Source organism: Sebastes umbrosus, chromosome 16, assembly GCF_015220745.1.
Source record: "Sebastes umbrosus isolate fSebUmb1 chromosome 16, fSebUmb1.pri, whole genome shotgun sequence".
Classification (NCBI taxonomy): domain Eukaryota; kingdom Metazoa; phylum Chordata; class Actinopteri; order Perciformes; family Sebastidae; genus Sebastes; species Sebastes umbrosus.
Window position 1 is genome coordinate 27,197,149 of NC_051284.1, and position 27,307 is coordinate 27,224,455.

At 36.9% G+C, this 27,307-nt stretch overlaps 2 protein-coding genes across 5 annotated transcripts; both read left to right on the plus strand.

Moving 5' to 3' along the window:
- zmp:0000000662 (RING finger protein 145) lies at positions 1–19,712 on the plus strand. 2 transcript variants are annotated; one of them, XR_005210572.1, is made up of 12 exons: positions 1–288; positions 1,375–1,653; positions 2,634–2,742; positions 3,293–3,384; positions 4,440–4,681; positions 4,867–5,042; positions 5,130–5,270; positions 6,544–6,726; positions 7,241–7,388; positions 8,826–9,182; positions 11,216–12,886; positions 19,700–19,712. XR_005210572.1 is itself a non-coding variant. In XM_037796583.1 (11 exons), exons 2-11 carry the CDS (start codon positions 1,485–1,487, stop codon positions 12,029–12,031), a joined length of 2,433 nt encoding a protein of 810 aa, XP_037652511.1. In that variant the 5' UTR covers positions 1–288; positions 1,375–1,484; the 3' UTR covers positions 12,032–13,087. The 2 variants fall into 2 exon arrangements, 1 of the variants encoding a protein (XP_037652511.1); XM_037796583.1 differs by lacking the exon at positions 19,700–19,712 and having other exon boundaries at positions 11,216–13,087.
- Positions 15,921–25,903, plus strand: LOC119504479 (ubiquitin-conjugating enzyme E2 D2-like). 3 transcript variants are annotated; one of them, XM_037796584.1, is made up of 8 exons: positions 15,921–16,327; positions 18,132–18,195; positions 19,281–19,312; positions 19,522–19,599; positions 20,092–20,197; positions 20,674–20,767; positions 21,935–21,984; positions 24,808–25,903. In XM_037796584.1, the coding sequence occupies exons 1-7, from the start codon at positions 16,304–16,306 to the stop codon at positions 21,981–21,983; spliced, it is 447 nt and encodes a 148-aa protein (XP_037652512.1). In that variant the 5' UTR covers positions 15,921–16,303; the 3' UTR covers position 21,984; positions 24,808–25,903. The 3 variants fall into 3 exon arrangements, with proteins under 3 accessions (XP_037652512.1, XP_037652513.1, XP_037652514.1); XM_037796586.1 differs by lacking the exon at positions 15,921–16,327 and adding an exon at positions 17,910–18,056; XM_037796585.1 differs by lacking the exon at positions 21,935–21,984 and having other exon boundaries at positions 15,922–16,327.
- Positions 25,904–27,307: the final 1,404 nt, after the last annotated feature.

Consider the following 27,307-nt stretch of genomic DNA (forward strand, 5'->3'; position numbering starts at 1 on the left):
GCTGTGACGTGTAAACAGGAAATGGCCACGCAAGCGAGTGGAATCATAACATTGCATCTGAAGTCTCTCTACTCATCCTCTTTTCCTCTTTTCCTTTAACTCCAGCTCTTTAATCCAACCATCTCCATGGCGGCTGTTTCTTACTATCTCTGACGAACGGAAGGTTACAGTTTAGGTGGAACATGTTGTCAGCGTGATGCTGTGAGATGAGAACATGTTGCTGGTCGCTGTGAGAGCTAACAGACAGCAGCAGCAGCAGCTAGCTAGTGATGTCTGTCACCCTGCAAAGTGAGTGAAATACTCTCATTTTACACACACTAGCTGCTTAAAACCTTTGTTATTCGATGTCTTAATTCACAAGCTAACTTCTGCACGTCTCTAGTGTTGATTAGTGGCTTAAATGTGACGCTAAAGCTGTAAATACATATCACATATTAATTATCTGTTCAAAATGTACCTTAAAGGGAGATTTGTCAAGTATTTAATACTCTTATCAACATTGAGGTTGACAAATATGCTGCTTTATGCAAATGTATGTATATATTTATTATTGGAAATCAATTAACAACACAAAACAATGACAAATATTGTCCAGAAACCCTCACAGTACTGCATTTAGCATACAAAATATGCTCAAATCATAACTGCAATATTTAAGTCCTGCACCTCTAGATAAATAGATAGGTAGGTAGATTAAGCAGGTTATCCAGGCATTGCACAGGAACAGTAAATATATATATATATATCAAAACTAGATATATCTATCTGTAGAATATCTATAGAATACACAATATAAATAATATATTAGAATGAGGGCTGTGAAATAATTAAAATATTTAATCACAATTAATCACATGATTGTCCATAGTTAATCGCAAATTAATTGCCCATTTTTTATCTGTTCAAAATGTACCTTAGAGGCAGATTTGTCAAGTATTTAATACTCTTATCAACATGGGAGTGGGCAAATATGCTGCTTTATGCAAATGTATGTATATATTTATTACTGGAAATCATTTAACAACACAAAACAATGACAGATATTGTCCAGAAACCCTCACAGGTACTGCATTTAGCATAAAATATATGCTCAAATCATAACATGACAAACTGCAGCCCAACAGGCAACAACAGCTGTCAGTGTGTCAGTGTGCTGACTTGACTATGACTTGCCCCAAACTGCATGTGTTTATCATAAAGTGGGCATGTCTGTAAAGGGGAGACTCGTGGGTACCAAGAGAACCCATTTACATTCACATATCTTGAGGTCAGAGGTCAAGGGACCCCTTTGAAAATGGCCATGACTGTTTTTCCTCCAGCTAAGCAGCAGCCTGGTGGAGGAAGTCAGTGAAGTTTTGTGTGTGTGTTTTTCAGATGACAAGATGACGAGCAGAGCAGTGAGACGGTTAGCTAACAGCATGTGACACACACAAGCTCTCTCTGGTCACACCCCCTCCCCCTCCCAAACACTGTTGGTTTCAAAGATGCCTCGTCTGGAAGAGTTGGCCAACGTTGCCCTCAGGGTGCCGAGCATACTGGTGCTGGACCTGCTCTATAAATGTGACATTGACGGTTTGACGGAGCACCTCAGGGCCAAAAACGAAGACCTGCTCTTCAAGTACAAATATGTCATCTGGAACATGTACTACATTGGTGAGTATGCAAATCATGACTTTTTTTATTTATTTATTTTGTATTTATTTATTTGCACATATATAAAACTGCACAAAATCCAGTCAATGAAAAAAGGAAATGTGTCAGGAGAGGTCAAGAAGCCACAGGCTCATACAAAGGACCTCCCACCAACCCCAGGAGAAAAAAAACAATAACAAAAAAGGATGAAAGATCTAAATTAACATAATTTTAAAAATACAACAAATGTTAAACAACAACAAGAAGTACACAAAATGTGCAGAAAAACCTAACCAAACAGTGGAAAACAATCCAATAAAAACAATGAAATACGTACAAAAAACAGTACAGAAGAAAAGAAAATATATTTAAACATATCAAAATATAATTAGACATCATTAATTAAATGTGATGATAATTTCCTTTTAAAATGTTCTAAGGATAACGAGTTCGAGTCAATTAGTTTATCGACTAAAAGTTATTCAGCAGCTAATTTAATGAATGATTAATGTTTTGCTTGTCAGATGTGAGGATTTGCTGCTTTTCACTTTATAAAACCATAATCTGAATCTCTTTGCACTTTTGCACAAAACAAGATATTTGAAGACGTCACCTGACGCTGTGGAAAATTATAACAAGTATATTTAATATTTTCTAACATTTTATTGACAAAACTGCAGATTAATCAATGATTAAAATAATCTTTCGTTGAAGCCACGAGTTGCCCACAGTGTAGTTGTGTAATTTTTGTCTTTTGGCAGCTGAGTCAGTCTGATTACTAACGTCAACGTTGCCAACATTATTAGTCAGACATTAAAAATGGCTAAAAACAGCAGATCTGACGACATGAGGGGGATGTGAATCCACTTTGTGTGCCTTTCTAGTGTGTATCTTTTATATTTCTCAAAGAGTATCTACTACTACTACTACTAGTAGTATCTTCACTCTTGGCTTCATGAAACACAGAAAATATAATGTGAGTATTTCTATTTGTCTTCCAGGTCATCTGATAAACGTGGTGGTGTTGGTTCTGCCATTGAGACACATTGTGACGCTCTACCTCCATATCCTCGCCGCCCTTCTCCTATACATGGGGCATCAGATTTCCAAGTGAGATGCACTACTACTGCTTCTACTACTACTACTACTACTACTACTGGATTTCCTAGATTTATTGAACCAGGATCAGTTTTCTCTCCTGACAAAGCTTGGCTGCAGCCCTTCTGTGTATCCAGTTTCCTTCAGCCTGATTTAATTTTAGGAGACGAAGTACTCCATCATGTGTTGTAACGTGAGAACAACCAATGGTTTCTGTAAAGGCTTCGGGCTTGTTGCTATAAAAAGAGCAAAACTGATCTATCACTGTCACCTCAGGAATTATTATACTTTGGTAGGGTACTATTTTCCTCTCAAATGTTTGTGCATCTACTCATTTAGTGCTCAATCAATTTATTTATTAGTTTCTGTGATAATACAGTCAAAGTACCTCTGAATAAGGACATGTACTAACTCCAAAAAACAAGCTAATGTTAGCAAAATGCAGCCTAAGATAACTCAGACAATTGTGTGTTGCTGTGTGTTCTGTTAATGACGCAAAACAAACTGCATACAGTGAATATATATAATTATAAAACCTGTTTTTTTTCTGCTTATTTTACAGGGATTATGTTCGTGAGGAGCTCCAGTACGGTTATGAAGGAGCGGTGTACCTTGATTCTCTGGCCTTCAACAGATTTGTCTCTGCAATGACGAGTGAGTCCTGAAACTAATATTCTATTTATTTACAATGGGTGATGTTCTGTGGCTTACAGTATGACTGGCCAGTATTACTTCTGTTGTGCTTCTCGTACATTATTAAATGCTACTCTTACAAACCATTAATGTTGGTTCATATTCCCGGGATAAGGAGAATCCTTAAGTGCACGATTTTATTTCATAAATGGATAGTTCCAGATCATTTGGAAAAGAGAACGTCAAATTGATAAACAAGTTAAAGTAACAGTGAATGATAGGGCTAACCCGAATGCTTCGATGCTTCGACCATTGCCATGGTATTCGACCTCAAAATCAGCATTCGAATGCTTCGTTTTTTTTTGTTTTTTTTTGTTTATATATAAGTATATAATAATAATGTATAAATCCCCAAATAGCCCATGAAATAAGGAATAATCCCGTAACATTATTTATATTCAACATTCATTATTATTAGTTATTCTCTGACGGATATTGCTGTTTGGCACTGAAACGGTGGAAATGGAGACAGACAGACAGAAGAACATTTCAGTTTGCTGTACCGTGCCGCAAAGCAAAGCTTCGAATACCTTCGAATATTACTCACCGAAGCTTCGAAGCCCAAAAAATGGTATTCGGGTCAGCCCTAGTGAATGATTTCTTTTCCTCCCAGTCTGTCTGTCTTGTATCGTGGGCAAAAAACTGGAAGTGTTGAGTTATATATTCGAGGTAGAAACTTTTTTTCTTCCCCTCTACCTTGACTTTGTGTATGGAGCCTTCATGCAAAACGGTGATGTACGTCCTCTTGTGACTGGTGGCGGCTGTGCAGCCATCAGCCACTATTGGAACCCAGTTCTGCCGATAACGATAGTTTGTAAAATGTTTGATTAATCGATCCACCTCTAGTATGATTGAAGGGCACTGAGTCAGCTCGACATGAAATGACTGATAACTGATGACCTTCAAAACCAAATGTCTCCCTTAAATACAATCTATGGTCGTGATCACCGTATCTAGCTATACGTTTTTTTAGGAGTAAAAGCTTTACAACCATCCTGATGTTTCTCTCTGTTCAGGTCAGATTATTCTCAGCACGCTGTGTGCCTTCCTGATGAAGACCAGAAAGGTGTGGTTGTTCTCCGCTCACATGCTCCCACTGCTGGCCCGACTCTGCGCTGCTCATCACGCCACGCTGTTAACCGTCAACACTCTCTCCATGGGGCTGACCGCAGCGGGGATCACCGTGTTCCTCCTCTCACATCTCTTCGTGCCATATCGCCTCGCAAAGGCTGCCTATTCAGAGCTGCTGCAGCTGGAGGTACTCTTATTCTGAAATGTATTTTCACAATGCTTCCTGTTTGTCTGAGGAGGTTGTAGACCCTTAAGTCCTAAATGCAGGACAACTATAAAGTTAATTTATAGTATTTTAAAGTTAATTATAAAGGGTGTGATTACTGTTATTTTGGTTATCTGTCATCACATCACTGGCTTCCTGTCCCTCAGGTGATCGAGCTGTACAGACTTCTGGCTGTGGGAATCTCTCTGTGGAACCAGTTTGCCGTCCCAGTGCTCTTCAGTGTCTTCTGGTTTGTTCTGTTCATCGTCCAGCTGTGCTCAGACACCATGTCTGGCAACGCCTCAGCGGGCCATCAGGGAATCATGTTCTTCCTGCTCACAAGGTGGGATGTCATGTGGATTATTATTATTCCTGTTTGTACCTGACGTTATTTTGTTTATAATTTGGTGTTTTCTTCTGAACCCTGCAGTGTTTCTGAGTGTTGTGCCACCCCGTACTCTCTTCTGGGTCTGACCTTCGTGGTGTCCTATCTCGCTCTTGGACTGCTCAACCTATGCAAGTGCTACCTGGGAGGTTACATAGCTGTTCAGAATGAGAACGTCATGCACAGGTGAGGTGTTTTCTCAAGTTTTACACTATATCACCTATGAACTCCTTTTGGTCCACATTTAAACCTGTAATAGCAGATTTTTTTGGCCACTTGTGGCACAACATTGACATATTATCACCCTTTAAGTTTACCTTGTTAGAAAACAGCTTATTATTTACACATCCAGCAGCTACAGAGGAACCTTATTATTCATTTGGAGTTGTGTTTTTTTTCTTTCTATTTATATAGAACCTTTTAAAAAGAAGTTACAAAGTGTTTCACAGGATACAGATGCAGAAATAATAATAAACATAAATATACAGCTATAAACAGAAAGGAGACATAAACAAATACAGACGACTCAATAAAATGAATAAATGCTATCAGTCTGATGGTGTCAGTCACCACTGGGGGCCGCCAGAGTCACACAGGGAAAGCAAGGGATTTCCAAAGACAAACTACTAGTAACCGCTCAGGGAAAAGTTAACTAGAACATTCTCTCCCTTTGTTTACTTCCCAAACAGCAGCATTACTGTCACTGTAACCATTAAGGATGCAACTACCAATTATTTTATTATTGCGGATTATTTTTTTGATTAATAGATTATTGTTTTGTATAAAAGGTGACTGAAATTGTGAAAAATACCCCTCACAATTCCCAAAATCGCATCTTCAAATTCTTTCATTTGTTCAACCAACAGTCCCAAACTCAAAGATAATTAATATCAGATATTTAATATCATATAGGACAAAGAAAAGCAGCTCACTGTTTAGAAGCTGGAAGTAGTTAATGTTGATATTTATGCTTAAAAATGACTTAAATGATTAATTGATTGTAAAAAATAAAAAAAAATTCTGATTGATTATCTGACAAGTTATTAATTCACTTATTATAACAGCATCATTATTTTAATTCTGTCTAGACATTTTGATTACAAAGGATTTATAATAAAAAGAGCAGTGTTATTCATAAGAGACGAAAATTTACGGCAAATGTGAAGTGATTCAGTAAATAAAGGCAAATATAATGTAAGCACACAGATGTTCAAGAAAGCAAATGTAAGCAATGTAAAAAAAATAATTTTAGGAAAAAGTGATGTAGCTGCTGCACAGTATAAACAAATATTAAACTTATATGAAGAGAGTTTAATTTGTAGTATAGTATTGTTTCTTTATGTGTTGTCTTCCAAAAAACAGCTGAAATGACCAGTATATTACAAGTCTAAAGTCAAAAGTGCTGCTATGTTACTTCTGCTCTGTCATGATTACAATTCTTTACGTTCCTTGTCTCCAGAGGCGTGACCGAAGGCGTCACTCTGCTCCTCCTCGCTCTTCAGACGGGCCTGTTAGATATGCAGGCACTGCAGCGCACCTTCCTCCTCAGCATCATCCTCTTCATCGTGGTGACGTCAACTCTTCAGTCGATGATCGAAATAACAGATCCAGTCATTCTGGCCCTGGGTGCCTCCCGCAACAGGTAACAGTAACACCGGTTAAAAGAGTTTCTTTTGGCGAGATGCAGGTGAAGCTTAAAGCTGAAGTAGGCCAGATTGGAGCAAATATGATTAAAAAAAAAAAGTTATTTTTATAAATTCTGACAGTAGTACATGAAACAGGTAACCTGAAAAAAATCATGTGTCCTCCGGTGTCCTCTGGTGCTTCTAACGGCATCCGCAAGATTTCATAGACCGGAGGAAAACAAGCAACGCTCTCTCTCTGAAATGACCTGTGATTGGTCAAAGTCTCCCGTCACGGGCTAGATTTCTTAAAGCCTGAAAACAGAGTTATGATGAGCAGAAGTGTAGTTATCTCTCAGAACACTTGAATTACAATATGCTGAAATAGTTATTATGGAATTTTTGCCCAATGATGCCAAAAATGTACTGCCTACTGCCACTTTAAATATTTTAGCACAAAGTACAAAACGCTTTCAGAAGTTCTGTAAGGATTTTGTGTTGTTTTCTTCATTTCTCCTGTGCTTCTGCTTCTAGGAGTGTGTGGAAACACTTCCGTGGCCTCAGCATGTGTCTGCTTCTGCTGGTTTTCCCCGTGTTTATGGCTTATAAAATCTCCCAGTTCTTCCACATGGACTTCTGGCTGCTTATACTGGTGTCCAGCTGCATGCTGACTTCCCTTCAGGTATGACTTTATATGTCCTTCTTGTGAAATGTTGAAGTAAGGAAGAGGGATTAGTCTTTGTGGCACATGAGGGACTTTCATTTTGTGTTGGACTAAAGCAGTAGTGTTTCCGAGCACCGGAGTCCCAGAGTAGAAAACCTCTCATTTTACTGCAGCAGGATCTGACCGTCCTGGTTCTGGTTCTCCTGTGCCTACCTTCCCTCCAGTAGGCCCAGCAAAACGCCCTGATCGTGGATTTGTACCCGGTGGCACAGATGATGAGCATTAAGAATAACTATATAGAAATACCCAATCTTGTCGTTGATGGTCTCGTTTACTTGCGTAGGTCATATAGAGGCATCAGTATTAAATTGAGACTGTTTCATAACCAGTTAAAAGTTCCTTTAAGTTCCATTTCTACTAAATGAAGTAAAATAACAACTAATAAGTTACTTTGGCATTAAATACTTTATTCAGATGTTTTGAATAGCTGACATTTTCATTAATTTATTTCTGACTAAAGGTCCTATTTGTTAGACTTATTCCATCACCTATTCTTGAAATCTGTTTAATCAATGACAACTTCCTGAATGTGGGCAGTTTGATTGACACACTTAAAATACTGTTAATTATTTATACCCTCTATACGCTACACCGGGGCTCTCCACAAGGATATGGAGGAGCCAGCCAGTGGGAACAAATCCGGTTCCTCTGGTACATTTTAATGCCACTATTCCATCATATACATTGTTCTTAATTATTGCATATTTCAGTGAGTTTGCCTGCCTGAATGTAAACATGAGGTGGATTATTGTAAAGGAGAAAATGTGTTTTGTCATCAACTATTTTGCTAATAGTTGTCAAACACTGAAGACGTCTCTACGCTCTCTCCTCAGAAGGACACAACCTCTCCAAGGTCGGAAATTAACTTTTTTATCCAAATCCAGCAGCCTCTTGCATATTTTACCAGCATTTGGCTGGTGCTAATTTCCAACCCTGGCGCGCACACATTCATGAAGCGTGTGGGGACGGGACATATAGACAGATTTTTCCATCATCATCATCATTATGCTTGCATTGTTTGGAAGCGGAGGCTAGAGCTCCTAAAATGTACACACATAGCAAAAAAGTTCATATAATAAAGTAGCCGGCTGGACTTAAATAAGTAGTTGGCTGTTTTATGGAAAGCTCTGCCTACACCGCACATCAAAAACGTTGATCGGTGTTTCCCAAAGTCCAATATGACGTCCTCAAATGTCTTGTTTTGTCCACAACTCAAAGATATTCAGTTTACTGTCATAGAGGAGGAAAGAAACCAGAAAATATTCACATTTAAGAAGCTGGAATCAGAGAATTTAGACTTCTTTTGTCTTAGAAAATTACTCAAACCGATTAAACGATTATCAAAATAGTTTGGGATTAATTTAATAGTTGACAACTAATCACTTAATTGTGCAGGTTACAGGCACTATGCTGATCTACTCCCTCTTCATGGTGGAGCTGTTCCGCAGCGACCCGATCGAGAGCCTGGACGAAGTGATCTACTGGGTGAACGCCGTCAGCAGGGTGCTGGAGTTCGTGGTGGCGCTCTGCGTGGTGGCGTACGGCACCTGGGAGTCGCTGTTCGGCGAGTGGAGCTGGATGGGCGCCTCCGTCATCATCATCCACTCGTACTTCAACGTCTGGCTCAGAGCTCAGTCCGGCTGGAAGAGCTTCCTGCTCAGACAGGAAGCGGCGAAGAAGATCAACTCCCTCCCTAGAGCCACGGCTCAACAGCTGCAGCAGCACAACGACGTCTGTTCCATCTGCTTCCAGGTCAGTGGCACTGGGAACAAACTACACAACATGCTGTAACATCTAAAGCCAGATCATGGAGTGTCTGCACAAAACCACAAACGGGGCAGGCAGTACACGTGTGCAGAGGTTTTGGGGTTCAGGTTTTTAACTTATCGTCTTTTGGCTTCAGACCAGTTGTAGTGCCATAATTTCAGGGCTGTACAGAATAGTTCTGCGCAGCTTCTTTTTTATTTTTATGCATGTCTATTAATTTTGTTTAAATCTGGTACTTCTTAGTATTAGTAATATACTATAGAATTAGATTCCAGTGGTGGCTGAGTTGTTTCTGACTCGAGTGATCCAAACATTTCCAATAACTCCAGAGCGTTGTAAAGTCCTGAACTCAACATTTATTGAAAAGAAATAATTTCCAAACTTTTTAATTTTTTGTTTATTCTGCTTCAGTCCATATTTGTTGGCGTTTAGCCTTTCAAAAGCGACATTTTCACTGTGGTTAAAAAACTGTTTGCTCTCCCACTTGCCACACACAAAAGGAGGCGCACACCTGCATTAACGGGGCGGTGTAGCAGCAATCTAATAGCACCATAAATTACATTTATATAACAACAATAACAAAAAAATATCTATTTTTCACAATTTTTTGGGGGCGATGATGTCATAAAATATGACGACAGACATTCAAAGCTTTATTTGAAAATCTCAATAGAAGCATTGAATGTAAAAATTTATGTATGTAAACAAATTATGCAAACAATGTTTTTTTTTTCTTTCTCAGCTCAAATAAGACTTTTTTTTTTTCACTCTCTAGTTGTTCACCCCCACTTTTACTTGCCATACGAGTTAGAGAGTTATTGATTCTATTTGAATTGAAGCTCTATATGATGACTTTTCCTTACTAAAATATCAAAATCAATGTTTTTTTTCCAGTGTTGCAGTTCACTCCTATGGCACATAATAAAACATTCAGTCTAATTTAAGACATTTCCGATGCACATTGATACGAGTAATTCATTCTTTTGTTTCTAATGAAAAGATGTTCCTTCATCAACTGTGATCTGCCGAAACCAAGCAGTTTATTTTGAAAAACCTGTCCAGCTTGTTATCACACAGAGTGATTCAGCAAAAAAACAAATGAAAATTGACCTAGCCTCTGTTTTGACCTGCTTAAATGTTTATCTTTTGTTCTTTACCGGTGATGTAGGATGTATTAGTTGGACTAGGGTTTGTTCCAAGAGGACAGTCAGTGCTTCCTGTTGTTTAAGACAGGTGGCTAAACGGGCACACTGTACATTATCCAGCGATATACTCATACTCAAAATATCATCACAATATCAACATAGAGTTAAACAACTTGTGACTCTTGGAAGTATTTCCCAGCGTTACGTTCACATGACAGAACATGTGACTTACACTACTGCGTATATATGCGGTATAGTACTTATTAACAATGCGTGTACCTTCAAGTCATGTTGATCCTGTTTTTCCAGTTAAGCCCCACCTCTCTTCGGGCCGTTCAGGGACGAATCTTTGGCCTTCAGCCATGTTTTTTTGTTAAAACCGGTTAATGATGTTTTTCTTTACCTTGGCCTTTACAAGGATGACAAGTTTATTGTCAAGGGAGCAGCTACAGAAGATGTTGATAACAACAGTTGCAGAGAAGATGTTGAAACCCTGCTGTTTGTTGGTTTAAGAGCTTTTCACGCTGCTTTTTCAAGAAAAGAGGAAATAATAAAAGACTTTATTGACCCACATTGGGGAAATTCACATGTTACAGCAGCACAATGACTGCTGAGGCTGAAAGTAGGGCTGCAATTAACAAATGTTTTCATTGTTGAAGAAATTGGAGGTCGATTACCATGGCAACGGTCAGCACTAATAATAACAAAAGCAAAATAATAACATTATAGTGTGTTTATATACAGTAGGTTCTCCTTGTTTTTTGTACATGTAAATAATGTGTAAGAGTATTATAGATATGTTACTACTACATTAAGCCAAATACGGGTCTGCAGGTATTGTTGTCAAGTCAAATATGTCTCTCCTCCTCACAGGAAATGAGCTCTGCTGTGATCACATACTGCGGACATTTCTTCCACGGCAACTGCCTCCGCAAGTGGCTGTACGTGCAGGAGACCTGCCCCATGTGCCACCAAACGGTCCGACCCACCCCGACAGGTCAGAGCTCGGCTTCAGGCGACGCCCCAGCAGATCCAGCTCAGAGAGACGCGTGGCTGGATCCGGCTGCACAACAAGAGGGAGATCAGAACCGGGACGACGGCGCGACCCAAGAGATGCAGAGCGACGCTGTAACTCCTGATGCTGCCGAGGATGAGCAGGAGGAGACTAAAAGCTTTGAGGATGGAGATTGTGCGAGAGAAGATAAAGACCAAACAGCTGAAGCTCACAGGGAAGCCGTCCATGGTCTTCGTTTCAGCTCCAGCGGAGACTTTGTTGGATTTGTCAGCACAGCGTCAAGCTGCTCTTCAGAGGACATTTCTAGTTCTCATGTGCTGCTGGGTAAAACCTCTCCTAACATGCACAACGAGGGCGAGGAGAGTGGCGAGGATGCACCGCCGTCATCGACTCTTAATGACCAATCTGACTCTAATGGAGTAGAACTTGAAGACAGCAGTACTTTCTGTCCTAGAGTGCCACAAAACAGTGAACATGACTGCTGTGATGGGACATCTAAATCATGGAACGGCCTCGATTCACCTGAATCAAACAAAAATCTCGAGGCATCAGGTGTGAGCCTCGTCGACAGCCAAACGTCTGTCAAATCATGTTATGAAAACTCAGAACTCTCAGACTGCATTGATGACCCTCTATGTCATAAAGGTAACGGCACATGTTCAGACTCGGATTGACTCAGAGAGGCTGGAACTGTCCCACAGATCCCCCGGCCGTCCTCCTCAGACGCCACCTTCTCTTGCACAAGCACAGACAACAGTGACTGACTGCCCTCTGCATCAGTGCCTTGGAAGGGTGTAAAAGGGTGATCCTCATAACGGGGATTTAAACACATTTGCCTTCTCTCTGTGAACCAATCAAACATTTGTCTTTTATCAGACAGTGTCATGAATGTGCTTCAGTTTAGCAAATAACATGCATCTGGTTTGAATATAGAGACTAAATTGTGTCGGGTAAAAATGATACCCTCGTTGTACAGAAATTGTAAAAGGATATATAGAAATTATGTGTAACTATAAAGCAATTATCTTGCATCAATATTTACGAAATTCTAGCAGGTTACAAGTAAAGATATTTGCTTAAAGAAATTAAGTTGCATTTCATTCTCTTTTTTTTCCCAGTGTTTCCTGTAGAGCTGCAACGATTAAACGTCTAATCGATAAGTTGATCGACAGAAAAACAATCACCAACTATTCTGCTAATCGATTAAAAAGAAGATTTCCTGTTTTATATCATATTAAACTGAATATCTTTGGTTAACATTTAGAGACATCCCCTTGGACTGGGAGGGTCACTATTTTCTGACATTTTATAGATCAAACGATTAATCAATTAATCTAGAAAACAACTGGCAGATTTATTGATAATGAAAATAAACATTAGTTGCAGCCTTAGTTTCCTCGTTGTTCTTATGTTTTGCATTTTTGTGAAAGCAATGTGACAAGGAAGGAAAAGCTTCAGCATTTGTCTTTGTTACTCATGAATCAGCCTTTTGTACTGCAAAGGTTCTCTGTCTCCCAGTATTATATACAGTGTATTTTTTTAATTTTTATTTTACTGTAGTTTCTATATGAATAAATTCATGACAGATGCACAGGGAGGCTGACGCTGTGTGCCAGATTTGTGAAGTCTAAACAGAATATTACTTCTGTAGCCGTGAACTAAGAGAGTACAGATGAAGTTTTTGTCTGATATGTTGATTCAGAGATAATAAAGTATTCTGCATCACTGTATTATTTCACACACAATTACAGTAAAGTATAATCATCCTAAAATGCTAGAAATGGTATTATATGTTATACTTGTTGTAGGCCATTTTCTTAAAACAAGTCTTTGCTAAACTTATTGATTATTATAAACTTTTTTTTGGCAATCCCTAACACACAGCTAGTAACGTACAAAGGATTTTCGGTAACATGTTCTATGAAGCCTGTGTCTATAATGCATTATAAACACACCTATAATGCGTTATAATCATATAAATATTCATAATAATTTACAATAATAATCATAATACATTATAAAGCATTTTATAATGACTTGTATGGTCAAGTATTATAATATTTCATAATTGCTGGTCACTCTAACATTTATTTTGTTGATGCAAGGATCATAGCGTATTATAATTCACATTATTGTAATACATTATAATATTTTTATAATGCATTTATAGCCCTAACCCATGAAAAGCAAATACTCAATTAAAGCACAAGTACCTCAAATTTGTACTTAAGTACAGTACTTGAATAAATATACTTAGTTACATCCACCAACACACACAATATTTTTGAAGTTCTGACAATGTTGCTGAATTTCCATCTGCACATAACAATAAAAACATCCTAATTTAATTTATTTAATTATTTATTTATGTATGTATTTATTTAAATAAAAATATATAAATATTATTAATAATTTATAACAATAATCAGAACACATTATAAAGCATTTTATAATTACTTATATGGTCAAGTATTATAATACTTAACATTTTTTTGTTGCAAGGATCATAGTGTTTTATAATTCCCATTATTGCAATACATTATAATATTTTTATAATGCATTTATAACCCTAACCCATGAAAAGCAAATACTCAAGTAAAGTACAAGTACCTCAAAATTTGTACAGTGCTTGAATAGTTATACTTAGTTACATTCCACCACTGTATTTTCTTAAATACACACACAATAAATATACACACAATATTTTGGAATTTATGATTACGTGTACATAATGAAAACATGTCCCAATTTTATTTTGTTTTGTTTTGTTCTATTTTAATAAACAGTGTCATCTGTTTAGTATATATTACAATTATTTGACATATAACTAAAATAACAAAGGTAGTAAAAGTCATGGCACACTATATTTTTGAAGTTATGAATATCTGGCTACATTTTTATCTGTACATAATAAAAACGCATCCTAATTTTATTTTGTTTTGTTTTGTTTTATTTTATTATATTTTAATTAAACACTGTAATGCGTTTACTATATGTTCCAATTATTTGACATATAACTAATATAACAAAGGTAGTAGAAGTCATGGCACAATATATTTTTTGAGTTATGAATATGTGGCTAAATTTTCATCAGTACATAACAATAAAAACGCGTCCTAATTTTATTTTATTTTTTTATTTTTTTATTTAATCAATCATTTTGCGTCTAAAATGTTATAATTACCCTCAGACCAAATCGCAAATTATTTTATTTTATTTTATTTTATATTTATTTTTTTGTTTTGTTTTGTTTTGTTTTGTTTTGTCTTATTTTATTTTATTTTATTTTTATTTTAATTAAACACTTACACGTCCTGTCTGCATCATGTTATTATATTTTATTTTATTTTTATTTTAATTAAACACTAACCCGTCCTGTCTGCATCATGTTCTTTTATTTTATTTTATTTTAATTAAACACTCACATGTCCTGTTTGCATCTTGTTGTTTCATTTGATTTGATTTGATTTGATATCTATTTTATTTAGTTTTGTTTTTTTTAGTTTTATTTTATTTTATTTTATTTGTATTAAACACTGACATGCCCTGTCTGCATCTTGTTGTTTTATTTTATTTTGTTTTGCCTTATTTTAATTAGTTTTATTTTGTTTTGTTTTATTTGATTTTATTTTACTTTATTTTATTTTATTTTATTTTACTTTATTTTATTTTATTTTATTTTATTTTATTTTATTTTATTTTATTTTATTTTATTTTATTTGTATTAAACACTGGCATGCCCTGTCTGCATCTTGTTGTTTTATTTTATTTTGTTTTGCCTTATTTTAATTAGTTTTATTTTGTTTTGTTTTATTTGATTTTATTTTACTTTATTTTATTTTATTTTATTTTACTTTATTTTATTTTATTTTATTTTATTTTATTTTATTTGTATTAAACACTGACATGCCCTGTCTGCATCTTATTGTTTTATTTTATTTTGTTTTGCCTTATTTTAATTAGTTTTATTTTGTTTTGTTTTATTTGATTTTATTTTACTTCATTTTATTTTATTTTATTTTATTTTATTTTATTTTATTTTATTTTATTTTATTTGTATTAAACACTGACATGCCCTGTCTGCATCTTGTTGTTTTATTTTATTTTGTTTTGCCTTATTTTAATTAGTTTTATTTTGTTTTGTTTTATTTTATTTTATTTTACTTTATTTTATTTTATTTTATTTTACTTTATTTTATTTTATTTTATTTTATTTTATTTTATTTTATTTTATTTTATTTGTATTAAACACTGACATGCCCTGTCTGCATCTTGTTGTTTTATTTTATTTTGTTTTGCCTTATTTTAATTAGTTTTATTTTGTTTTGTTTTATTTTATTTAATTTTACTTTATTTAATTTAATTTAATTTAATTTAATTTAATTTAATTTAATTTAATTTAATTTAATTTAATTTTATTTTATTTTATTTTATTTTATTTTAATTAAACACTGACACTGTTTTATTCAGCAGCTTGTACCCAACCTGCCTCTACATCCGGGTCCCGTCACTCAGCAGCCATCTGGCCCTCCTCTCCTCCTCTCATCATAAAGCTCCGCTTCATCTGAACAGCCGCTAGTTGACTAACGGCAGCGACAGAGAGCTTCAGTCGTCCGGGGTTACTTCAACCGGGCACCACGCACTTATCCAGCCTCAACCGGGGACACGAGTAATACAATATAAAGGCGTCGAAACCACGTAGAAGAAGTGAGGTTTAATCGAAAGGCAGTTAGTTTAAATCAGTTATTAAACATCGACCGGCTGATCTTTGTTACCAACTCTCCGCGCATACGTAGTGTTAGCTCGCTAAGCTAACTAGGCTAGCTGACTGCGCTAGCTCCAGAGAGAGAAAAGGCCGTCGAGCGTCAGTTATTTATAACAGAGAGCGGACTCATCCTGGCATATCACGAACACCTTGACGTCGAAGAAGCGAACATCGAAAGAGGATGGCTCTGAAAAGGATCAACAAGGTGAGATAACGTCAGCTAACTAGCATGCTAACAAGCTAGCTAGCATGCTAACAAGCTAACTAGCTAGCTAGTGGCGTTAGCTTGCTTGCTAGCCTCCCACGTTACCGTTATCTGTGTTGAATCCTGTGTAACATGGCAGTGAAACAAGTGTTTAAGTGTGTGTACATATTGGTGTGTTAATTGTTTTCTGGCCCTTTAGTCTGTGGAACAAACTGCCTCACCACAGTTCGTGAAACTCGTATAATAGTAAGAAGTCATATAAATAAATAAATAATACAATAAGAAATATGTACATCAGATATATACAATATATAACAGCAAGAAGTCATATAAATAAATAATACAATTAGAAATATGTCCATCAGACACATACAGTGTAAATAAGTGAATACAAAAAATAATTTAAAAAAAGTGCTGATAAGAAGGATCTATGAAGTGTGTTAAATCTAATGCAAGAATAATATAAATAAGAATTAAATAAGCATATTTCTTGAGATATGTAGTATTAATGCCAGAGTATTACACAGTTTAATTATTGGCCCTATAGTCTGGAACAAACTGCCTCTCCACATCAGATCTACAGTCTCACATCTCTTCTCTTTGGCTTTTCAATGTACTTGAATTGTGATTACTATAATTGTCCTTTTTTATAATGCTCATTATAACATATATCTTTTACTCATAGATTTTTATCTTGGTCTCTGTCTGTGGATGTGTGAGATTTTATTGTCTGCTCTTTTGACCTGTTTTTATTCTGTCTGTAAAGCACTTTGGTTCAGCTCATGTTGTTTTGAATGTGCTATATAAATACATTTGATTTGACTTAAGGGTTGAGTGAATCAGTGTTCATGGCACACACGGCTAACAGCTAGCTAAACGTCTGGTCGGCATACAGCTAAGCTATGCTAAGCTATCTAACACGAGTACTTTCGGTTCCAGGTTCAGTGTGTTCGTCGAAGTGAGTTGACGGTTATAAAACGAGGCCTCATGAATTGCCCAACACTTTATATACTTTTACACAAACACACTCTTTTGATTGATTATAGGTTATAGTATCTATCTTTTGACTGAAGCCTTATGTATCTATGTATGTATGTATGTATGTATGTGTGTGTGTATGACTTGGCTAATCGTTTAAACATGTTGTAATAGATGATACTCGGTGTGTTACCAGAACTCATGACTCATATCACTCAGTGGATCTGTGTTAGCCGTCAGAGAGTCGTGTTCATGATACACTGACTTGGTATGTGTGTTTGTGCGGTGCCAATGCACATCAAATCAACAGGGTGTGTTTCTGGCAGCAACAGGAGTAGTTGGAGTAGACTTGACACCTTGAAGTGTTCCCATCGTGGCTGGATTTCTTCACCAGTTTCCTTGGATCTTCTTTCCAAGGAAATCCATAAACTTAGTTGTGAAGTGGTGCGTGTCAGTATGCCGGGGTGGGGCAAGAGAGAGGCCTCCACACCACTCTCTGAAGTAGACCTAAAATTAACAGTAGAGGCTGTAGTAGTATATATAAAGTGCTGAGGTGTCCTGGGGGCCCTTTTCTTTCCCTGAGCTGGTGCAGAGTTGAACTTGGAGGAGAGAGTGGCAGGAGATAATAACAACACCGGCCTGGAGGGGGTTGTGAAATAAATGAAGCAACTTCTCATGAAGCATCTCAGTTGTTGTGACATCTATACCCCAGGATGTTACGTGCTTCTTCAGTCGTACACATTGATTTCAGGTGACATCTCCTCCATTGTTTTGTCTGTGAAGATTAGCCTAATCAATTATTGTCCTAAACTTCTTTTCATTACAGGAGCTTAACGACCTGGCTCGTGACCCTCCAGCACAGTGCTCAGCCGGCCCAGTGGGCGATGACAGTAAGAGTCGATTTTATTTATTTGTTTTTTAAAGCAATCATTTTGCCTGTAAAAATACGAGAAAATAGTGAAAGAATAAAGTTATGACTGTATTGTTTTCTGTCCCAATAACACCCAAAATATTCAGTTTACCATCATGTAAGACAAAGAAAAAACATCACATCTTCACGTTTGGGAAGCTGGACAACATTATTTGTTTTTAAAAATTACCAAAACAATAAGTCAGTTGTCAAAATAGTTGCTGATTCATTTTCAGTCGACCTTCTAACCGTTTAATCGATAGTTTGGAGGAGGAGGAGGAAACAGCAGAACAATTAAATGCAAAACTGAATGAGCTTTCCAGAGTATTTGAATTTAAGAGAAATTATATTACATGTTTAAATGAACTCTACCTACATTCATCTGAGCTTTTATAGTGCTGAAAATTGGTTATATTAGTCATGAATACCTCCACCATGAAATAGAGTGATGGACCATAGAGTAAAACTAATGCTAATGGCTCCACGATATGTTATCACAATACAATCTTATTGCGATTTTAAACATTTTGTGATAAGATATATTGCAATTTATTACCTTTTTTTTCAACCGCAAATTATGCAGTTTGTCAACTTCTGTTTTATCTAATAAGATACAGATTTCAGTCTGTTCATTTCAGAGTTTTCATACACATATCTTGAGGTCAAGGGACCCCTTTTGAAAATGGCCAATTTTTCCTCACCAAAATTTAGTGTTACTTTGGAGCATTATTTAGCGTTCTTCTAGACCAGCTACCAATTGATTCCTTAGGTTTTTTTAGTTTCACATGATACCAGTATCCTCACTCTAGCTACAACCTTTGAAAGACAGAACAGTGTCGGATTGTTAATAGTTTGTATAATAAAAGATTAATATTTGACTTACAAATTTGCTGCATCGATTTTATTTTAATTTTTTCCACCCCTATAAAACAGTATAGTGTATGAAAATTTTCTATAAAGGGAAATGGTGTTACCGGGAAGACAGTTTAGAATCCCAGTTCCCGTCAGATCACATACCAGTGTGCTTTGCCTGCTTCCTAACATTTTACTTTCTATTCTCTGCAGTGTTTCACTGGCAAGCCACAATCATGGGACCTGTAAGTAGATCATTTTATGACATAATTGTTGCTCTCTTTGTACTTTAAAGCAAACGTGATGTTGGAATTTGTCACTGAGGTTGTCTCTGGCTGCTTTAAATGTATTCATGCGATAAAGGTTTAAATTTGACTTGATAATGGGAAGCTGTGGACAGGAGCTTTTCAGATTATTCTTTACTGAAATATGTAAATGTCATCCTTGCTTTCAGAGTGACAGTCCATATCAGGGAGGTGTTTTCTTCTTGACAATTCATTTTCCAACAGACTACCCCTTCAAACCACCCAAGGTAAGCTGAATCACACCCGAACCAAGTTTCCCCTTTTTCCTTGCTTTGATACACTAACAATAATTAAAGTTATATTGCCATTTATGTATCAAACACCTAGCTGCTGTGCCCCTCTTGCAACAGACACAAGTCTTGTTTGTAACAATAAAATAATGTATTCACATAATCTATTCACTGTCAGTAACTGGGGTCAAACATTATATATGTGTTAAAACTCCTATTTTCATATAACTTACAGAGAAACGACAATAACATGTTTTCTGAAATGAAACCGAGCCAAGCAGTTTGGCGTCATAAACACATTTTGATTGTTGTCAACCGTCATGAAGTTATACCTGTCTTTCCAGTCGTTGATAGTCATGCCACACACGTCAAGTCATGCCACGCGTCACTGCCTTGTGTTTGGGGAATTTGAATTGCGCAACATTGACCTGATATGTGACGCAGCCTTATTTTACTTGTCCTCACTTTCTGTTTTCATTTCTTTTCCAGGTTGCATTTACAACAAGAATTTACCACCCAAATATAAACAGTAACGGCAGTATCTGTCTGGATATTCTCAGATCACAGTGGTCTCCTGCACTTACTATTTCTAAAGGTATGAACCGTCGTAAAGGAACACGATGTACTTGACATCAATCTTGTCTTATTTGAAGACGACGTCAGAGTCTGTGATGATGAATTTGATGCCAAATTCTTGTCAAGTATTCGATGAGCTAATCAATAAGCTTCACCTGCCAAAAAATATGGAAGGTGACGCATTTAAACTGTAAAATATGTATGTAATTTTAGCCACAAATATTTTTAATGTATTATTCTAAATTTACCAGATTTGATGTTTGTGCTAAACATGTTTTGTTTACACATTTCTAAATTACTGTGACCAATATACAGTGTCATGTGTTAATCTCTGTATTGTAGACATTATGTATGTCACACATTCAATCTACGTTTCTCTGTGTCCCAGAAATGAGGCTAAAATGACTTGCAGATGAGTTAAAATGTGTGTTTGTCATTTAATTTGCTCATTTGAAATATTGGTTGACATGAATATATATATTCTGTTTCTTGTAGTTCTTCTCTCCATTTGCTCACTCCTATGTGACCCGAACCCTGATGACCCATTAGTGCCAGAGATCGCACGAATCTACAAAACAGATAGTTCGAGGTGAGTGTATATATTCTATATATGTGTTTTTAACTGTTTTCTAAATATGAAACTACCTATTTTTTCCCATAAAATGAACAAAGCTCTGCAATGCACACTCAGCTGCCAGTTTATTAGGTACACCTAGCTAAAACGAATGCAGTCTAATGTCCAGGGCGCGTGAGCAACACGGCTCGGCTGCATTAGCCGCGTTTCTTCTAGAGAGTCTCGAGGTCGAGGTCTCGTTAATTTTTTTCCGTGTGCCGCGCACGGACAGTGAAAATTATCTTTTGATCGTATATTGTCATCATACTAGCATTATTGTGACATATTCTACAGATGTAGACATGAAAAAAGTAAATATTTTTAACTCAACACTTCCTCTTTCCGTTTCACTAAAAGCCCCCACAAAGCCCCTTTTTTCCCTGTGGACAGAATTCCTTCATTTGTTAACACAAGGCTTTTATTCTGAAATATTTACAGGACTGTGTTGTGGAAAATGCAGTCACTTGTACGGCTACGTAAATTAAAAGAGCACCAGCTTTTAATTGTGTATTATTATTATTATTATTATTATTATTTACTAGTAAGCACATGCTTCTTAATCTTTTTTGGTCTAAAATAAATATAAATGGCATTTATATTGAAATGAAATGGCCGTTATGAAAGGTGAACTCTATGTAGAAGGAAAGTGCTGACAGTAGCCGCCTGTTAGCAGCATCACTGTCGGTGTGGACACCACATGCGTGAGCAAAGCATCAGTTCAGCGAGGTAACCGCCACGCGCTGCTCATGCGTCTAGTTTGACCAGGGGCTGATACAACAGTCCTGTATCATCAGTTTGTGGTGCTGTTAGATTGTATTGCATCATACAGAGAGGTGTTTCTAGTATTAAGCCTACCCTCATTGATATAAATGGGGTGGACAACATAATAGAAACAGCTGTCCGCATAATGCAGCATAATTTAACAGCACCACAAACTGCAGCATCCAAAATGACCAAGAAGTTGGATCAACACCTCCCTGAAACACTTCAGACAAAACTTAGCTGGGTGTACCTACTAAACTGGCAACTGATTTGTGTATTTTTTGATATGTTATCCACGATAAGCACGACCTTCAGACGCCTAGTTGGTTGAAATGAGATCATCACCTGAGTGTAGTATGTAACCTAGTTTCACTCTGTCAGGTACAATAAACTAGCTCAGGAGTGGACAGCCAAGTATGCCATGCTTTAGGGTAAGATCAAGAGCCAGTGCTGCATCTTGGCTGGTGTTATGGGTTTGGTCTGTTGTGTTTGTGATGCTCTGGTCTCACATGACATAACTGTGATTATACAACGTTTACTGTTGCATGAAAATATACTCCAATAAGTGTCCTCACTGATACGGGAGTAAAAACAAAACGGGGTTGTTTTTAAAGGTCCAGACACACAAAACCGACATAAAAAAACTAGCAGCAACGAAGGCAGACTGTTGCGTCGCCTGTGTCTTTCCCAACAAGTTGCACTTGAACACACCACAAAGACTACAGACAACTTGCGGTAGTCTGTATTTGTTATTCAAAACCAGAAACAGGAAGTCCGAGGACGGCGCACACAAGCTGTTGTGATACATACATGGAAAAAAAAAAAGCGGTGTTTGCCAACCATTAGCTTCAATCCAGATGGCCATGTCGTTGTGAAAATATCTGTGTATTGGAATGATGAGATGAAGATGAAAAATGAGAAGAGCCTTCTGTAGGTGCCGTCTTGACTTTAGCCGTTTGCTTGCTCATCGGAGTGATCTCTCTCACCGTCATGCTCCGCGACTGATTCCACTTGCTGAATTGGCTGAAAAGCCGCCATCACAGGCATACTAGGTCATTGACCAACCGGCCTGGTGTGTCAGGGCCTTAAAGTGGCAATCTCAAAGATTTTTATTTAAATATATGTTTAAGTCGCTATCTAATGCCAAATAAGGTAACACAATGGTGATTGAGCCTATGGCCCACTGCTGAAAGTATTTAATTGCAGTTTTTCTCCATTGCATACACAGAAAAACTGGATCTATGCCCACAATTCTGAAAGCTTAAATCTCATGTACATAGAAATAGATTTGTTTTATTCTGTTTCTATGCTCATGTGTCAACAAAAAGACTCCAGACTGTTCAACTCTGAGCACAATTCAATTGTTTTTGTTCAAATAGTAATTCTAAATCAACCAGGACAGAAATCTTAAGGATTGCCACGATAAGGTGTTTCAGTTAGACAATCATCTAAATAGACCGCACAGTACAAATTATTCATATTTTACATAATGCTGACCATTTTCCAACGTGTACCACGTCATACACCTTTTAGTACGATTGGAAAATCAACATGAAGAGACTTGCGATGGTGATCCGTCACAGTTAATAATGGGTTGCCTTGTATTTTTCACAGTTATTGTTGCGTGGTGAGGCAGTCTGTCAGCAGAGACTGTTCTGAAAAATGTTCTTGGTGGTGCATTCGAGGACACGCCGACAGTTGGCTGCCAAAAAGAACTGCATTCATGAGCTATGATGTCTGAAACTGAAGCTTAGCAGACAAACGATAAGGATAATACCAGTTTATTTTGTATGAAATGGTTCCTGTTTGAGCAGATTATGCACCCTCAAGTGTCAACACACCAATAGTAGTTTTCAACAGTCTGTGCTGACAGCTGCATCACCATGCAATGAAATATAACATTTAAAAAAATTTCTTTGTATGTCCAATGAGTCTTTGCAAGCTCATTTTCTGAAAATACAGATACCAGTGGCTTCCTAGAATGAAATCAATCTAACCATGAATGTTTTGATAAATGGCAAGAATGATATGCTGTTTGTTTTTTTGTCATTAATTTATTTAAGAAAAGGTTGGTAGATGGAGGAAGGTAGACCTTTACATTGCAGGAAATAAAAGTCTGAATTAATAAATAAATAAAAAAACTAATATAAAAGTGTTCCAGTCAATAATAAAATTTAAATAAATAAAAGGAAAACCTGTTTCATTCACAGGACGTTCTTGGCTATGATTGGAATCTAAACGGGCACTTTGTTGATTTTAATATACGTCTAAAAAGTCTAATTTACCTTTTTACAAATGAGCCTAGATCCAAATCTTCTTTTGTATGAGTCTATATACATTAGTTTTTTTAGGAAAATGTTGCACATTATACCTTTTTTAATTATTGCTTATTGTAACAGTGTTGTAACAGAGACTTTTCTGTGCATGTAAACGTAGCCACTAACTCCAGCATGAAAAGGTTTGGTGTTGCAAAACATTTTGTATCCTTACTTGTCAAAGGAATATTTCACTGTTTCAAATTAAGAAGTATTGTTTTTATGCATGTACTGTAGGGATGTCATGGTGAGGACATTTTCCCACTGCTTAATAAACTTGTGACGACACCGGTGATACCAAATTACACCGGACATTATACAAGAAAAGATGACGCTCAATATCTGCAGAGCGCCTACTTTGGTCTTTAACTGGATGGCTGTGTGTCCGGCCTCCGGTCGAGTTTTCGTTGCAAGGCCGAAGGTTTCAACCAGGCGTCGCTGCACCGCTCACACCGGCTGTGACCGCCCCATCTTCTCCGCACGGCGATTGCCTCATTAACATTATGGTTCCCTATTTGCATTGGGTTTGAATCTAAAATATTGCGAAATAGGCGCTTTTGTTTTTCGCTTTGCCACCAAATCCTCCGCCGTCTTGTCTGTCAACTCTCTCTCTCACTCTGCGCTGAGACTCCATACGTTTCACTTTCAGATTGTAGTGTCCGTCATCCGACTATGTATTGATAATACGGTACTGATACACTAGTAAATTAATCGTATGCCTTAACACCGACTAAAGCGGCAAGCCTAATTTACTGACATATTTTGTTAGGACGCCAACTTGGCTTTCCCTGTTGTTTAAAAAGCAATATGCTAAGTGCATGTGCTTTAAGGAATCTTGAATAAAAAGCGAGTGTGCAAATATTAGTAGTTATCAACCGTTTTTATGCCAAACCGTGATGTGTTTGCTTGAGTTAATTATTGTCCTTTTTCTCTTTTCAGATACACCAAAATGGCAAAAGACTGGACACAAAAATACGCCATGTGATGCCGTCGTTTGGAAAGCTGGTGGAAAATGTTGTTGCTGGTTCAAACAAAAAAAAAAAAATACGGGATTCTGTTTTTCTTTTTCACTTTTCTTTTTTCTTCTTTTTTTTTTTTTTTTTTTGGTTAATCAGAGCATTTTACCCCCTCCTTTTTCCACCTGCGCGCTCATAAGAAGATAGTGTTTTCTCTCTCTAGGACACGTGCCAGTTTCTGTGAAGTTTCAACTCCCATTTTTGTGCGGAGTTTTAAAAAAAATAAATAAAAATAAATAAATCACCATGGTTCTGAATACTCGGCTTGAGCATGCACCAGAAAGAGTTGGTGATGTTAGTCATTTACTCTGCACACACTTAGTAGAATCTGATGCGACTGGTCTCCTGAACACTATCGGCCTCATGATGATCCAGTTGATTCACTGGCTAGATCCTCTGCGGTTGATATTTAATTAAAGCCGGATTTCACAGAGCACTTATAGAGAAGCGTGTCTTTTCGCCATACCTGTAAATTCTGAATTTTAAAGTTTCAAATTGGTAAAAACTGCTGCATTTTATTTGGTCAAATCAGAACTATTTGGGAAACTGGTTAGTGGCTCCTGTATCTGCCTTCTGGACTGGTGTGATGTCAGTATGTTCTTCTGATCTTTAGTATAGGACTCTATTACCTGAGGAAAGAAGTGTATCTTATTCCACTATCAAAGTGTGTGTACAGAGAAGCACAGCAGTATATATCGATGTTAAGGAAACAAAATATAAGAACTTCAATGTTGTATTTTATGCATGTTAATAAAGGTAGGCTATTATATCTGATATGTTTCTGCAAATTTAAGTGGATTGTAAGGCTGAACAGTTGGAAAAATGTGGTTCCCCTCAAAGGCTTTCTATTTCTTTTTCGTTATTTAGAAGCCAGTAGATGAGCTATTAGTTTTATGCCCACTCGAACACTGTCTTCTTGTAGCCCTAAAATATTGACGCAAAGCTAATGGTTGATAATCAACTTGTGGCTCTGTTTCTTTTTTAGTTTCCCTTCAATAAAGTTACTTAAAACCATAAAATGCATCAGGGTGTTGTTTTTTTGGTTGTTTTTTTCCATTTAAAGTAAATGTATAAACTAGTGCTGTCCAAGATAACATGCCAAGGCAAATTTGTTTTAACGCCACTAATTTCTTTAACATATTAACGCAACTTGCGATTTTTAGGTTGTAGCGGGCTCAGTTTTAGAGCTAGAGTGAAGAAACTGGTATATGAAACAAGAAAGGAATCCTCTGACCTCCAGATATGTGAATGTAAATGGGTTCTATGGGTACCCACGAGTCTCCCCTTTACAGACATGCCCACTTTATGATAATCACATGCAGTTTGGGGCAAGTCATAGTCAAGTCAACACACTGACACACTGACAGCTGTTGTCTGTTGGGCTGCAGTTTGCCATCTTATGATTTGAGCATATTTTTTATGCTAAATGCAGTACCTGTGAGGGTTTCTGGACAATATTTGTCATTGTTTTGTGTTAAATGATTTCCAATAATAAATATATACATACATTTACATAAAGCAGCATATTTGCCCACTCCCATGTTGATGAGAGTATTAAATACTTGACAAATCTCTCTTTAAGGTACATTTTGATCAGATAAAATGTGTAATTAAAGCAATTTACTATGGACAATCATGCAATTAATTGCTGTTAAATATTTGAATCGATTGACAGTCCTAATGTAAACATTTGTTTGATACAAGATGTCCATTCTTGGTAGTTGGAGACTGATGCCAATGTCTTTGAAGTCACAGCAAAATCACATTTTTAGTCATATACTGTTTATATGCACAGTATATATGCACATAGGACGCCATCGCCCACGTCCTACACACCGCCCTCTCCCACCTGGAAGGAAGGGACACCTATGTGAGGATGACATCAAACATCATCGTGAAGTTTGCGGACGACACAGCAGTTGTGGGGTTGATCTCCTTTGGCGACAAGACGGCTTACAGGGAGGAGGTGACCACCCTGGAACAGTGGTGTAAGAACAACCACCTCTCCCTGAACATCTAAAGTCCCTGAGGGTCATTAAGGATACGACACCCCCCAACAACAGCCTGTTCTCCCTCCTGCCCTCTGGTAGAAGATACAGGACCCCCAGGACTCACACCAGCAGATTGAGGAACAGTTTTTCCCCCCAGGCCATCAGACTTTTAAATCTATAATTCATTCGACACATTCTTACACAAAAATATATCTTATACTCTATATACTGTATATATTCTTAATACATCTTCTTAATATGCCCTTGTATAAAGTATTTCCTTTTATAATTGTAATGTAAATGTAATTGTAATGTAAATGTAAATGTAATATAATTTATTATTTTAATGGAGCTTCCCAGCAAAAAGTATTTCACACGTTTGTACCTGTACAACCTGCGTGACAATAAACATCTTGAATCTTGAATCTTGAA

Coding starts and splice junctions, on each gene's coding strand:
- zmp:0000000662 (XM_037796583.1), top strand. CDS start 1,485: ATGCCTCGTCTGGAAGAGTTGGCCAACGTTGCCCTCAGGGTGCCGAGC. Junction 1,654..2,633: donor CTGGAACATGTACTACATTG/GTGAGTATGCAA, acceptor TTTGTCTTCCAG/GTCATCTGATAAACGTGGTG. Junction 5,043..5,129: donor ATGTTCTTCCTGCTCACAAG/GTGGGATGTCAT, acceptor TGAACCCTGCAG/TGTTTCTGAGTGTTGTGCCA.
- LOC119504479 (XM_037796584.1), top strand. CDS start 16,304: ATGGCTCTGAAAAGGATCAACAAG. Junction 20,198..20,673: donor TGCACTTACTATTTCTAAAG/GTATGAACCGTC, acceptor TGTTTCTTGTAG/TTCTTCTCTCCATTTGCTCA. Junction 20,768..21,934: donor TACAAAACAGATAGTTCGAG/GTGAGTGTATAT, acceptor TCACTCTGTCAG/GTACAATAAACTAGCTCAGG.